A 15,735-nucleotide genomic window follows, 5' to 3' on the forward strand; every position below is an offset into this window, starting at 1 on the left:
GGTGTATTTTCCTGACACTTTGAGGTTCCCAGTTTAGGTATTTAGGTCCATCTTAGCTTCAGAGGTTCCTGAAGTCAGACAGTCAGCTCCCCAATCTCTCTCTCTCTCTCTCTTAAACACACACACCCTACATACGACTGAAGTTTCAATCAAATGGTGTTTATCACCTGCCAGCACCTGTCTCCTCCTTGGCTTGGGCAGCTTTTAAAATCCCCGCGCTGGATGAGGCCCACGGCTGGTGATGCCAGCTGAGCAGGTCCAGGGGTGGGCACAGGCCCGGGTGTTCTGGAAAGACCCCCCCCACGCCCTGCCGCGAGCTTCTGTGTGACAGTCTCTGGTGAGGGACCCCTGCCAGAGAAAAACAGTTCCCAAGAATTTCCAGTGGTCTCACTCAGACAGCCCCCAAGAAATCAAACCATCCTGAATGGCAGCCACCTTAAAAATGCCCAGAGAAAACTCCAGAATTTAAAGGGTCCTCAACAACATGGTATTAAGAATTCAAGGATGTTAATGTGCTCATCTAAGAAGCAGAAAGAAAAACCGTGTTGTATGTACTTGAATAAAAAAATGAAAGGTATTCTGTTTTGTTTTCTGTTAGAATCTAAATTCTCAGAAATGGGATGGAATCCTCTCAGCTGGGGCCCAGTGTGCTGCCACTGCACTGAATGAAAGTCTTCTCAGAGCACAGAAAAAAAAAGCCTGATTTCTCAGATGTACGTTTTTCCTCCTTAAAACGACCTTTCAGGCCACCTTTGTGGACTGCTCTGCTTGTCTGTCAGCAGAATAAATTTTAGTTTCCATGAAGGAATTGAAGTTGTCAATATGAACTTCAATACTAAGCAGTTCATGATGCTCTGACGTCCTGAATTCTGAGCATCCTGCCACATGAACAAATTTGAAAACCGCTTCAGTTAAATCTGAAACCCACCCCCATGAAGAAAGTACCAAGGCAGAGTTACATCGCCCGTTCACTGAACACTCCCAGAGGGGAGCAAGAAAGAGACACCCACCCCAGTTTGCATGAGATACTTTTCCTCAGTTCAGCTCGAGGGGGGCATGGACCAGAATGAAAATGAAATGGGAGATGTGAGTCTGCTGGTCCCACTTCTCATGTGCCTCTCACACTGAGTGAGAGCTTACTGCTTCAAAGGGGTGTGTGTTTCATACAACACAGGCCCTGAACACAAGCCAAATGCTCCTGGTTCTTGAGCAAAGATGGTTAGCTATGCGCATCTCACAGTAAGTTCTAAGCAGCAAAATGAAAACAAGCTTTCTGTGTTGCTCTCCATCCATTCACCCCTTTTGAGAAAACCAATGTGGGCTTGTGCATTTTAAGACATCTAAGAAAGGCGTGACTGGAATTAAAGGATAACTTGCCACACCTTCTCCGGCAGCTGGTCAGATCCAAGTGGATCCTGGCGAGCAGTTCCTTGGTCCCAAGACCGCACTCCACAACCTGGGGTCCAGACCCAGCCACTGTCTGAAGGCCTGGTGGCAGGACTGTGCAGCTACGGGTCCGACACCTGGCTTCTAAAAAGCCCACGGACACTTGAAGCTTATGGTCCTGAACAATGGACCTGAGACTGCAATTTCGAAAACTAACTTTCCATCCTTTCGAAGAAGGTAGGTGTTTTGAAGAGAGACTTTCAAAAATCAAAAATTCTCCACTTGAGAAAGCACAGCACATGTCTAAGTACATCTTCTAGCTGGGGTGCCGGAGTACATCTTCTAGACTGAGATCTGTAAGCCATCGACGCCAATTCCCAGAGCTCCCCACCGAAACACACACTCTGTCAGCGCTGGACAGGCTGGTGTGTTTAATTGGCTCTCTTGACTAATGAAATATACGAACACACACACACACCCTGCAGCTGCTCTGGCTGTGCTTTAGAGCTGTTAATAAATACTCAAGTTACAGAAGCTTCCTTCCTATTCAAACGAAATGACGCAATCTAGGAAGATAAGCAGAACTCACTAGATGCTCCCTCCTTCCCTCCCATTTCTTTCTAGGAATCTGACACATCCTAATGCACAACACCCAGAATGACCGAACTTCCGCAGAAAGGCTTTCCTTTCTGCAGCTCCTGTCTTCCCAGGGACCCGCTCAGAGAACCTCCGACGTGTCCCAACACCTTTCTTACTTTGGTGTCTTTCTGCCCCTCTGACGGGAAGCAGGGAATCATTTAGGTGATGGGTACTTTTCAAAAGCAGAGTGCTGCTCTCCAGTCCAGGGAGACTGACTGTTCTAAGCGTCTGGAATTCCACTCAGCTCCTTTCTGTCTTGGAGCTTTTTATTTTTATTTTTTTGGACTGAATGTTTTATTTCAACAGACATCCCTGGTTTAAAAAAAAAAAGTAGGTGGAGAGAGGGGTTCAGCATTTCATCACACTGAACAGGGAACAAAATTCCTGTCCAAGAACTCAGAGCCCCTTCTGAAGCATCACGTGAGTCTTCACTAGCTCCAAGACAGAAAGGAGCTGAATCAATCAATCTTTCTTTCTTTCTTCCTTTTCTTTTCTTTCTTTCTTTCTTTCTTCCTTCCTTTCTTTCCTTTCTTCCTTTCTTGTTTCATAGTGGACTTTATCGGGAAAAATTAGCGTAAAAAACATTCAAATTCATGAAGTTTAAATAAGATGGTAAAATTGTACCTTGTAGCCACAGTAATTGCTACAGTGATCACAAAGAAGGTTAACTCTCCTCCAAAGGCCGGCACCCAGGCCTGCGGACAGGAGAGGGGGTCCTGAGGTCTCTAGACACCTGGGTCTGAAACGCACATCTCTTCGGCAAGCTTGAGATGGCGCCCTGGTCCCATCCGCGGTCCTTGGCTTAGAGCAACACCTCCCTCTGCATCACTATGACTGACGGGGCAAGGGCCGGAGCAGGGGCACAACACAATTTCTAGACTCCATTCAGAGAGCCAGGATTACGAAAGAACCAAATATTGATATATGGGGATTAGAAACCAAGTCACTGTCTTTAAATTAAGCTCAATGGTTTCATAATCACATTGGAGTGACAAGGAGTTTGTCAGCGGCGTGCAGCTCAAAATGCTAATTGCAGGCTAGAATGGGCAGTTGGCTGAGCTGCTGCTGAATATTAATTAAGTAATCTTGACTGATTTATATACTGCCCTCATTTAAATTTACCGTGGCATGCCACTAATAATCCCGTTTATTCTCTTGCTGTCAAGTACAGAAATCATGTTAATATTTACTTTTGTAAATGGAGCTGTTGTAGTAAACTGTGTACGAATAAGAGCCACTTATAAATACAAAGTGGGAACACATTCGCATGCCTTCAAGGGAGATGATCGAGGGCTACGTTAAAAAGACACGGATTGATTTATTAGGGGAAAATGTTTCAAGAAATCGAAGTGACAAGGACAACAATAGGAGGAAAAGGCCGTGGGCATTATTGCGCTTTTCCTCAAAGGGGACGGTCTGCTAGCAGTAACTCAGGGGTCCCGGCTTGGAAATGGGCCCGTTGTAAATTCTGAGCTGAGATGTTGCAGATGCAACCACTCACTCGCGGGTCACGTTTCCCTGACTGGAGGTTAAATGACTGTTGGTGCAACTCAGTTTATACTTGTGATATCTTTTCAGGACGGGATCTTCCAGAAACAAGAATTCAAAGCTGTGCGTCTCATTTGCATAGTCTCCAAACCATCACAGGGACGTGGGATCAGACAAGTACCCATGTACTTCGGGGATAATTTACATCAGGGCTGTCCCGGAAACCCTGAGACACACGGCTGTCATACCTTGGATAGTAAGTGGGGCTTGCCAGGTGTTGAGGGGGAGAGGATGGGAGGAAGGGAAGAGAAAAGCAAACAAAACCATGTTGAGGATTGATGAGAACATGTTTCAAGATATTTTGGCTCTCACATGGGTAGGAGAGATGTCCCATTCAACTCTGGTTACAGCCGGAAGTGACAGAAATCTGATTTCTGCAGTGAGAATTTTATTGGAGGATGCAAACTGCTGGTAATGAACATCTTAGGAAGATGGGAGAAAGTTAACAAATTATATCCACGTAAGTGGTCTCAAGGCAACACACTTCCTGGCTAAACATTAAGTTTTGTCAAGAATCCCTTGCGAACACCCTGAAGTACCAGTAACACTTTCCAGGATGGTAAGAGAGAAAGGTCATTTTGGAAACCACACTTCGACAAGACTAAGAACCTGCACAGAGCAGTTCTCATGTTCCAGCTGGATTTAGGGAAGTGAGCTCCAGACAGTCCCCCCCAGTGCTCCCAGCTGTTACCCAGAAAGAAGGCTTGAAGTCGGCTCACACTGAGTTAGGACCCTGGCCAGGAATGTTCTCAATTTTTGAACTGGGGGTTCAGAGACTCTCCACAAACTATCTTGCTGCTGTTTTTTAAGGCACTCACGCAATCCCTCACTGAATGGGGATGCTCATGGGGACAGGGTGGTCCCACTCATTTTAGACAAAAGCTTGGAAATGAAAACTCACATTTTATTTACTGCACATATGATTTGGTATCTGTATCATAAAATGGTCTGGTAAAAAATCCTTTGGCAACTACTTATTTCATTAACATACTGACTGAACTACTTTCGCTGTCAGACTTTTGCTGTAAGAGTGTTATTTTAAGGATCTCGCGAGGTATTACGTGCCTTTTCACTAAACAGCCCCAGATTGTCGTACTTTTTACATACTTGGGACCATCTGGAAAAAAAAAAAAGTTGATTCAGACATCACACCCCCAACCAGGTTAAATTCCAAATGATTTAAGAATTTCATGTTAGATTTTGAAGCCATAAAAGTACTTAAAAAAAAAATAACCTCAGAATGGAGACAGACTTTCTGATGATGACTCAAAACTCAAAAACCAAAAAAGAAATTTATGGATAAATTTGATAATGTAAATGGCAAAGCAGCAGCATAAACATAAACAGCAAACCACAGATTAGGGGAAAAAATATTTGCAATCCACATTGCTGACAAGGGATCTCTCTCTTGATGAGGAAAAGACCAACGATGCAAAGGAAGAATGAGCAAAAGATGAACAGTTAGAGGGAAAGAAACACAAATGGCACAGACATATTAAGACTACACTAAGATATAACCCCCACCTTTTTTTTTCCACCTATGAGGTTAGCAAAAATGCCCAACTTTGACAACACACTGTACTGGAGGAGCGGTAAGGACACTCATGCTGGTAGACGCCCATCCCCACCCGGTGACCCCCTGGGCAGGGCAACGTGGCACCATCGTAAAAATTACTGATGCACGTAGCTCGTGAGACATTTCTTGCACTGATCCTACAAACAGTCTTATCCGCTTGCAATATAACACAAAGGTTTCCACCACACTATTGTCTGTTGTAACAGAAGACCTGGGAACAACCAAAATGACACCCACGGGGGACTAGTGAAATAAATTATGACACATTTATACAAAAACAGTACTGGGCTTCTATAAAAATGGATGAGTAAACTACATATGCATAGAGAAAACTCACGCTGTGTGAAAAAGCAAGGTTTATGATAGTGCATGCAGTCTTCTCTGCAAAAGGAGGTGAGGGGACACGGACTCACATACACACACGTACGAGAACAGACAACTGACTAGCAGTAGTGGTTACCTATTGCGAGGGGGTAGGAAGCAGGGTGGGTGGATGGGAGGTGACTGGATAGAGATCTAGGGTTATATTTCATTTCACATTTTTTGATTTTTGCACCATGTCAAGTATTACCTATAAATCAACAACTTTTCTGAAAAATTAAATACCTGGGTCTGATTTTTACTGTCTTTTCTTCTCCCTTGTCGGGGGATCATCAGCGATCACTTCTTACAGCCATCAGCTGGCTCTGGTGATTCTGTCCACCCTGGGACTGCACGGGCCCCTCCCTCCCGCTGCGGGACAGGACTGGTTAAGGCCAGTGAGGTGGGACAAAAGGGAAAAGCGGGCAGATGGAGGGGCTGGTGGAAGGGCAGCCTCCCGCAGCAACCTGGGAGGAGGGGGGCCCCCTGTCCCTGTCAAGGCTTTTTTTAGCAGCAGAGGATGGAACTGGGTCAAGGAGGCGCCACTAAAGCTCCTGGGGTGGGGAGGGATGGGAGGGCGGGCTGGCTGGTGGTCTTCAGGACAGAGCCCTCGGAGGAACATGGGTCCACAGCCAGCAGAGGGAAGAGCAGGGACTCGGGGGCGGGACCGTTATCTGGCCTGTCTCTTCATCATGGAGTAGTCAGTGGGGCATGTGGGGCAGGGAGGAGGAGTGGCGCCGCTCAGGACTCAGCCCCCAGGGTTGGCGGTCCCCAAGCTGCCACCTGGGGGGGGGGGGGCGCGGAAGCCCAGACAAGGAACTTCTCAGGGCCTCAGTTTCCTCATCCTCTCAATGGGGCAGTGTATTTCACACACTAAGCATTTCACATATACTACCTCATTGGATTTTCACAGCAACCCCATGGGAAGTAAATATCATTAGACCCATTTTCTAGACGAGTAAATGGAGGCTCAGAAGGCTTCCGTAAGTTAGTCAAGGTCACAGAGCAAGGGAGAGGGAGAGCTGCAGTTAGAACCCACAAATCACTGAACCAAAGTCTTTCTTAGCTGCTATACTATAAAAAAAACCAAAAAAGTAAAGTAAAAGCTATGATTCATGAGCAGGTGATTTCTATAAATACTTGTAGTTTTCCCAAGATGGTTCTCAACTTCTAGACCTACATAAAACTGTGCGTCCCCAAAGCTCCTGGCACTCAGAACCAGAGAAGATACCAGAGGGACTGAGTGCTCTGTAACAAAACATAGCCTCTCAGGATCTAAAAAATGTACCTATAATGAGCCCACTCCCACGTTTGGGGCCAAGTACAAAAATAACAGTTAGTAACAGTCCGCCTGGCCGTGGCATCATTTCTGGAAAAGGACTTAGAAACTGGATGAGCACTTATCTGTGTGCCGTCCACGAGGTAACACTGGCTTTTATAAGCGTTACAGTCAAAAAGCACATTACATTTCTAACAGGTCGGCATGGAAGTTAGGCATTTAAGTGATGTTCAAGGTCTTTCTCTTAAGATTAGATCTTTGAATCTAAAGCTATACAAGAGGGGTTTCTGTTTCAGGTTTTACCCTTGGAGTTTTGAAAATGGGACTGGAAATTACTTTTTTCCATAAGTAAAAAGAGATCATGGAAAGCGTAATTGTATTACTGGCGTCAGCAATTACTGCCTTCCCCTATGAGGCCAAAACTGCACCGCTCAGCTTAAAAGAAGACAGGTCACAGAATTTCTCATTAATCTTCCACAACTCATGTACTATATACCCTCTTAGGTGTCCTAGCTACCCCTGATCACAGCGGATGGATACTTACAATTTCATCTTAATTATCTGATTTACCCCCATCCAGTGGAGACAAAAAATTTCACGTAAAAATACCGATGTAAACTCAACTCAATCAGTTGGCTCACTGAAAGTAGTAAGGGCCTATTCACAACATAACACTGATCAGTGAATTATCCTAACTGGCCGTTTAGTAGTACAGTATTAATTGCCATATCAAGTAGAGTTTGCCTACATAAGTGTTAGAGGAAGCGTACTCAGAGGTTCACGTGTGGTGATTAAGATACATAATCCCAGCTTCTAAAGGTTTATTATACATCTTTCCGGGGCAATAATTTTTCAAGTATGAACACTATCTAGGAGTTTCATTTTTTTTTTCTTTAAAAATTTCGCCCTTCTCAGGGAAAAAGCCCACGATACAACCCCCTTTGCCCACATCTCCCTTCCCTTCCGACTTTTCTCCCCTAGCTCCTCTGTAAATACAGGTTTCTCAAAGATATTTTTCACTTATAAGGTTAAATGCATGCATAATGTGTTTTTTTTTTTTTTAAAGCTCTCTAACATGCAAACATCTGAAATTTCGGAAAGGAAATGGATGCAATAGACACACAAACACAGAACACCCCGCCCCCCCATCCTAGAAACAAAAAACCATCCCCCCAACGGCAAAGTCAAGCAAAGCAAGCACACACAGGACGTACGTTAATTGCTACCAGCTACCCGCAAGCTGCACTGGTATTTGCAAGTCTTACTTTGGGGAGGTGGGGTCCAACAGGTGAGTTTAGCAGCGCTACGCGCTGACGAGAGGACTTCAATCCCCAAGGCAACAGAACAAAAATCCGGCAAGCCAGTCCCCGCCAAAGAGACCCCCCACCTGAAGCTTGACTGCCCCTCACCTGCTCCCCTGCTCTCCTCTCTCCCCAGAAGAAGGCACTTCACGGAAACGTCTGGGAAAGCCCTTGGACTTTATTTTGTTACACCCTCTAAACGGACAAAAAACAAAAGAGAACAGGTGTAGAAGACAGTAATTTCAGTTGGCCACCAAGAGTTCACCAACACCCTCCCTCCCATCTGACACAGACGGACCCCCCTGCCATCGAGCCTCGTTGGGCCCATGTTTCAAAGAGAACGTTTATGCATGAAGATAAATGGGTTTATTAAGGTTTTTTTATGCTGAGGGAAGAAATACGCAATGGGAATTCTGCTCTTAAAAAGCTATCTTTCCATATTAGAAACCTGTATCGCCCCAGGTGTTCACAGAAGGTCAGGACAACACAAACCCCAGAACGACCTTTGATCCTTCCACCTCTGACACGCTCCCCCGGCAAACAGGAAGGCTTAAAATACCACTGCGGTAAACAGAACCCGGCAGGAAACTCCTGGGTACTGTCTGAATCTCCCTTCTGCCGCAAATTTCTCTGTACTTCATGTTGTTAGAGCAATCTGGGGTTCTGTCTTTCCCGCACGCAGTCCTCTCATCTCTGGACAAAAACACTCCGCTGATTCACAATACAGATGGTGAAACACATACGAAGGCACAGCAGTTAAGGTGCGGGGAGCAGGTGGTGGCAAGTCATGACCATACACTACGTCCAATATTTACCTTCCCCTTAAAACTTAAAATACCAAAGCGTTGGAGACTTAGCTCTAGCGTTTGAAAGATGCACTTTTGTCACAGAGGAACCTTGGGAAGTATTTATTTCATTATATTTAACCCCCAAACCACTTGGGCTATAAGGACTTCACATGGAAAGGATTCCTATCTTTTCCAAATTCTGCTAACAGAACAGTCAAGACAAACCTGGATATAGTAAGGTTCTCTTTTTAGGAAGTTCTATGGACTCCCATGCAGAACTCGGAATTCAGGTATGTGATTCCAAAGAACGTGTTCACTTCTGATTTACTTGGTGGCTTTCTACTTCTAGGAATAAATATCCTCGAATTCGCAACTATTAGGTTTTTCTTCCCTCTTCATACAAGCTTTCATTTATTTGGATAATTACTAGACTCCACACTGGGTAAAAGTGCTTGGCATAGGAACCAAATTAGGAATGAGTCAAAAGTTGGGAAAATGGTTAAAAGGTAGATGGGGGGAGAGGGGAGGGGATGGGACGGGATGAGAAGGGAGGGGAGGGGACAGTGCTATAATCCAGAACTCCTTGTCTCCCTCTATTGAGTACATTCTGGAACTACAACTGTCCTCAAAACCTCACGAACATACTCAGTGCGGCTACCAACATTAATCCGAAGAAATCACGAGTGTGTTGGAGTGTTTTTGCAAATTTTCATAAGAACTTGAAATTTGCAGCTTCCTAAAATATTTAGACTTCTTCTCAACCCTTAGCCCGACTCTGAGTTCTGCCAGATTCACTCTTTCGGGAATTTTGGAGCCGAGCCGGCTATCTCCGCAGTTTTTCCTCACACACAATCACAGGCGCTTAAAACTCCCCCCCTGTAAACTGACAACACTTCGCTGAGAAGCACATGCCATAAAACTAATATCTCGAATGATCAAGGGGGCTACCTGGGCCAGCCTACAGGCCAGACCCCATCAGCCCTGGGAGGGAGGGACGTTTAATTCTGAGAAAGGCGTTGTTTGTGTAGTAGAGACTGAACGTTATCAGGAGGTTCCCTTTCCTGAAAAGCCAGCCTGGTTTAAAAATGTATCCACTCACTTCTTTGTGGAGTCGGTCCCCTCGTTTAAGTATCACAGAGCATGTTTGAATGGCAACCTTTAGCAGCGCGTCTCTCCCTGCTTTTGTCTGCATGAGTCCACCGGTTCCCAGCGCCTCCCCCGGCATCTCAGGGCCAACTCAACAGCAGGGGGCCGGTTACTATAACAACTGACGGTCCTCGTGCATTCTGAAAGGCCCCTGAGTAGCCATTTGGGAAACAGTTATTGAGCAAAAAGTTGCCCGGGATCGGCCGCATTAGCTGCCATGTGACCCCGCTCTGCCTGCACACAGCTGCGCAGAGAGAGAAAAAAAAAACAGGTGCCTGTCTCTAGGACAGCTGGGGTCTCTAAGGGCTCCCCATGCCTGTGCCGTTTAGCATCTCAGAGCAAGACGTTTAACACCGCAGTGTCATCAGAAACTCAACTCTCCGTGGCAAGCCACGTTTGGTATCGTGAAACGTGCTTTGTTTTTCCCACTGGCTCCACACATTGTCAGGCTTTGAAGAGCTGGATTGTACCGATTGAGTAATCTAATGATCTTAAAAAAAAAAAACAAACCCCAAAAACAAACAAACAAAACCCTCTGAACTATGGCCCCAGGCACAGGTTCTAGAAGGACATGAGTGACATGAGCAGTCACCAGTTTATAAAAGAGAAAATGATGCCAGAATACAGGTGGTCCCATGAGTGGTCTGTTTGCCGGAAAGATAAAGGTGATCACACAAAACCATCAAAAAGCAGGACTTGGAAGCTTGGATTTTTCTAGGTGAGTACGGTTGCCTATAAACCTGTCTTTTGATTCTCATTCCCTCCCTCACATGAGATGCAGAAGAGGAGTTGGGGCTGATGCGATGCGTCTGTACCTGCCCTGAACCCCCTTGGAAAGGATCTGACCCTACCCATGAAGCAGACTTTCTTTTGCAGAGAGGCAGGGCAGTCTGAGGGCGCCTTTCCTGGGGTGGGTGGTGCACCGGGAAGGGACTAAACACACCATGAACACGCGCCTTGTTGTCAGCTCTAACGCAGCTCTCTGCCCTGAGCATTTGTCCTTTTTCTCTGTTCTGTGAAAATCACAGCCAAACATCCTCTCCTCCAAGAAACCTTCCTTGACGCCCTCCTGCCCCACTCTGGTGGTGGTCAAGTCTCTCCCAGAGCACGGTCCCCCTTCAGCACCGCTGACCGTGGGAATGCATATTCAAGAAGAGGACAGAGACGGGCAGTCTGGCAAGCAGGGGGACCAGGCTGATGGGCACAGTCAGCTCTGCACAGCTCATCAGTGCCATAAGGGAATGTGAGAACAACTGATGTCACATCTCCCTGTTTATCACGAGAACGCAGACAGCTATTTTCAAAATAATTCCGATTTTTAAAAAACAAGATGTCAGCTACGTAAAACTGATCTGGAGGTCACCAGCTTCTGACCTCTATTTGGGATAACCTTTGTTTACTGGCTCATCTCCTCCATTAGCCTGTAAGCTCCTTGAAGACAGGGACTCCCCCTCCTCGCTGCAATTCCAGGGCCTGACACCAACTGGATGCTTAAGAAATGCCTTTGAATAAACAAAGGAAGGAAGAAATGAATATGCCAGCTGTAAACGGTGTTAGGTCAACAGAACAAAACAAAGTCCTAGGGGTGAGTAAAGCTGACCCTTGAACAACCTTGGAGTTAGGGGGCCGATCTTCCACGCAGTTGAAAACCCTTACGGGATGTAGCTGGTCCCCGTACCCGCAGCTCCTCCACATCCGTGGTTCTGCGGGTTCTCCCGAACACCGAAGAGGTAGAACTGCAATATTTACTACCGAGAATAATCAGCTTATAAATCGACCCCTGTGGTTCAAACCCGTGTCGTTCAAAGGTCAACGGTCCTTCCAAGACATACTAGCTTTGTGATCCTGGGCCAGTTCCTCCCCTTCTGGACACCGTTTCCTCCCTTGGGAAAAGGTGATGCAGCCCTGATACCCTGGCCATCACCCATGATTGCTATGTCGATTAAACAACGCCAAGTTTGCTTTGTGTTCATTCACCATTATGGGCTGTTGTGATTGGCAATGTTTCCCCCTGGCTGTCTGTTCACAGTCACCTGCATGGGAGAAATCATTGCTCTGGCACCCGCCTCCTTTGTGACTTTCCTGGGGTGGAGGGGGGGCAAACGTCTAAACCAAACCCAGACATCAGAGGGTACACTTGGAAGCGCCGGCTGCCAGAGCAGATGGGCGGGCAGTGTGCGTCTGGCTCACAGCAGCTCCAAGTGTCACTGCTGTGACCAAATCCAGGAGGGAGCCGCGTTCACTGGGTGCATGTGGCCAGCCATTCCTTGAGCACAAAGGGTGCCCCCACATGCCCATGCTGGACCTCACACACATCTGCCTGTCTGCCGGAGCCTCCGTCATGCCAGCTCAACCCCAGACACACGTGTTCTGTGTCCCTTTGCACTTACTACACCATCTCCCCCGAACACCCAGGGAAGAACAAAACTGCCATGTCAACAAGACGCACTTGCTTTCATGAGCAGCATTCTTAATGGGGAGGCATCAACTCAGGAGCAAAACTTCTCAGAGTCTCAAGATGAGAGTAAAGGACCTTTTCCCGTCTGCCTCTGGAGCTAAATTGGTGTTGATCGGTTTACCGCAGAATTTACAGACGGCTTGGTTATGTGTTGAAGAGGGATGTGAATTTCGCAGATCAGAATGTAAAATCTTTCTAACGTCAAACCTTTAACAAACCGGGTGAGATGTTAGTTACAAATTTTACTTAGAGTTCCCAGTTTTCTGTTCCGGACTGGCTCAGCTCTACCTGAATCTGAAAAGTGAAGCTGTTCTATACTTCTGGAAAGTTCTTTTCTAAGCTAGAATTATGGGCAATAAGATGCTCAATTTGTCACCGAGGTAAGACAGTGCTGATTAGATGGGACTCAGAACAGGACACATAGGTGACATTTAACATCAACATCTATCTGGCTTCTAAAACACATGAAAATACAGTTGGTCCTCAGTTGTCCTTCTTTGTGATTTTTGGCAAATCCAAACCGCAGGGTCTTTTCAACACACAAAGACATGCTAGAAAAACAGGCTGCGGCAGAAAGTAAGTGCCTCCAGGCATGCTATTCCTCATCCAGGCAAAATGATGTGACAATGAACACACTGGCGATGAAGTCAAGTTGGCTGGGTTAAAATCCAGAATCCACCCGAGAGTAACACTGTGACTTGTAATTTTACCAAGCCTCAGTCTTCTGATCTGCAAAATGGATGTAGTCATCCCTAGGATGTGTGGGCTTAATTAGGTGGCCAAGTGGTCAACTTCACACATGTGCGGTATGGTGAACACTCAAAAAAAGATTCTTGGCTATTTAGGCTTTGAGATATGTGAAGCCATTTCAGGGTAAGACTTTCTGTGCTCATCAGAGAAGAGAGCAGAGCTACCTTCCAGGCAATTGTCTTCAAGATTACTGGGAAAAAAATGTTTAAAATATCTTCATAACACTCGTCATTCTAAGTGGATGCTAATGTCTTGTTCACGGCTGCTAAGCTAGTCTGTGGAACAAGGAAAGAAATGAACAAGCTGCATGCCCTAGCATACTGACTGGCCGCCCTGTACACGGCTCTTTTCCCAGCTGTGTTTTACCTCGATTATGCAAATCATGAAGAAACCGTCTCCAAAATTTCTTCTTCTTTCTGAGTGGCAGCAGCTCTGCTGCTCCAAGTCTCTTCAGGAATGTCAGCACATGAGTGCCACATAAACAGCTTGTCTTGGAAGACAGGGGAGCCCGAGCTCTTGGAATGGCACTTTCTGACGGCAGTCATTCAAAAGGTGCGTTCTGTTACCATCCTCAGGAATAAGGCCAAGACGGCACACTTCAGAGGGTAGTGCATTGATTTCCTCCCTCCTTTCAGTAAGAATGATTACTGCTCTGCGCCATTACATGCTGATACGGACTGCACTATTTAAAAGGCACACACAGGGCACTATTTACAAGAGGAGGCAAATGGTACGTGTGAGTTCATTTCCCTTGATTTTATCTTTATTAGCTGGCCCAAAGTGGTTCTGTTCAATAGGTTCACCTACACTGATATTATATGTAGCTCCAAACAGATAACTTTCAGCTATCTCGAAGATTAATTCTTTGCACAATGGAGATCATGCGAAATAATGAATTCTGGAAGGAAATTCCGAAAGTTACTTTCAAGACATGTTTTAAGCAGCGGACACAGGACTGGGAAGCGTGTGCAGCTCTACAGTAAGATGCCCTTCTGGGAATCTCATTTTCTTTATTCAAGAACAATAGCCTCAATCTATAGATTTAAAGCAATCCCTATCAAATTAACCAGGACATTTTTCACAGAACTAGAACAAACAATCCTAAAATTTATATGGACTCACAAAAGACCCAGAATTGCCAAAGCAATATTGAAGAGAAAGAATGAAGCTGGAGGAATAACCCTCCCAGACTTCAGACAATACTACAGAGCTGCAGTAATCAAAACAGTGTGGTACTGGCACAAAAACAGACATATGGATCAATGAAACAGAACAGAGAGCCCAGAAATAAACCCACAGACCTATGGTCAACTAATCTTCGACAAAGGAGGCAAGAATATACAGCGGATTTCAGCAAGTGGTGCTGGGAAAACTGGATAGTAGCATGTAGCAGTTAGAACACCCCCTCACACCATGCACAAAAATAAACTCAAAATGGCTTAAAGACTTAAATATAAGACAAGACACAATAAATCTCCTAGAAGAGAACATGTTCTCCTAGGGCAGACTACCCAGGCAGCAGAAATAAGAGCAAAAATAAAGAAATGGGACTTAATTAAACTTATAAGCTTTTGTACAGCAAAGCAAACTATAAGCAAAACAAAAAGTCAACCTAGGGAATGGGAGAAAATATTTGCAAATGATGAAACTGACAAAGGCTTAATTTCCAGAATATATAAACAGCTCATACAGCTTAAAAAAATCAAATAACCCAATCCAAAAATTGGGCAGAAGACCTAAACAAGCAATTCTCCAATGAAGACCTACAAATGGCCAATATTATTAAATGAAACGAAAAAATGCTCAATATCACTAATTATCAGAGAAATGCAAATCAAAGCTACAGTGAGGTGTATCACCTCACACCAGTCAGAATGGCCATCGTTCAAAAGTCTACAAATGATAAGTGCTGGAGAGGCTGTGGAGAAAAGGGAACCTTCCTACACTACTGGGGGGAATGTAGTTTGGTGCACCCATTATAGAAAACAGTATGGTGATTCCTCAAACAACTAAAAACAGACTTACCATCTGATCCAGCAATCCCACTTCTGGGTATATATCCAGAGGGAACTCTAATTTGAAAAGATACCTACACCCCAATGTTCACAGCAGCACTATACACAATAGCCAAGACATGGAAGAAACTTAAATGTCTATCAACAGATGACTGGATAAAGAAGTTGTGGCATATTTATACAACAGAATACTACTCAGTCATAAAAAAGGATAAAATAATGCCATTTGCAGCAACATGGATGGACCTAGTGATTCTCATTCTAAGTGAAGTAACCCAGAAAAAGAAAAATGGTATCACTTATATGTGGAATCTAAAAAAAGAAAAAGGAAAAAGAAAAAGGGACACTAAGAACTCATCTACAAAACAGAAACAGACTTGGCAGACATAGTAAACAATCTTATGGTTATCGGAGAAAGGGTGTGGGAAGGGGTAAATTTGGGATTTTGAGATTTGCAAATATTAGACACTATATATAAAAATAGATTTA

The 15,735-nt window shown here is 45.1% G+C and overlaps 1 protein-coding gene across 5 annotated transcripts in view; it reads right to left on the reverse strand.

The window, feature by feature from the left end:
• Positions 1–15,735, reverse strand: part of PTPRG (protein tyrosine phosphatase receptor type G) — a 673,139-nt gene that overhangs the window by 67,226 nt on the left and 590,178 nt on the right. For 3 of the 5 annotated variants that reach the window (XM_074344575.1, XM_074344574.1, XM_074344576.1), the window contains one exon: positions 8,198–8,284. The exons of the other annotated variants lie outside the window; for them this stretch is intronic. In XM_074344575.1, the coding sequence (XP_074200676.1) occupies positions 8,198–8,284 (87 nt within the window). The remainder of the gene's footprint in view (positions 1–8,197; positions 8,285–15,735) is intronic. 5 annotated transcript variants of the gene reach the window in all.

This window comes from Camelus bactrianus, chromosome 17, assembly GCF_048773025.1.
Source record: "Camelus bactrianus isolate YW-2024 breed Bactrian camel chromosome 17, ASM4877302v1, whole genome shotgun sequence".
Lineage (NCBI taxonomy): Eukaryota > Metazoa > Chordata > Mammalia > Artiodactyla > Camelidae > Camelus > Camelus bactrianus.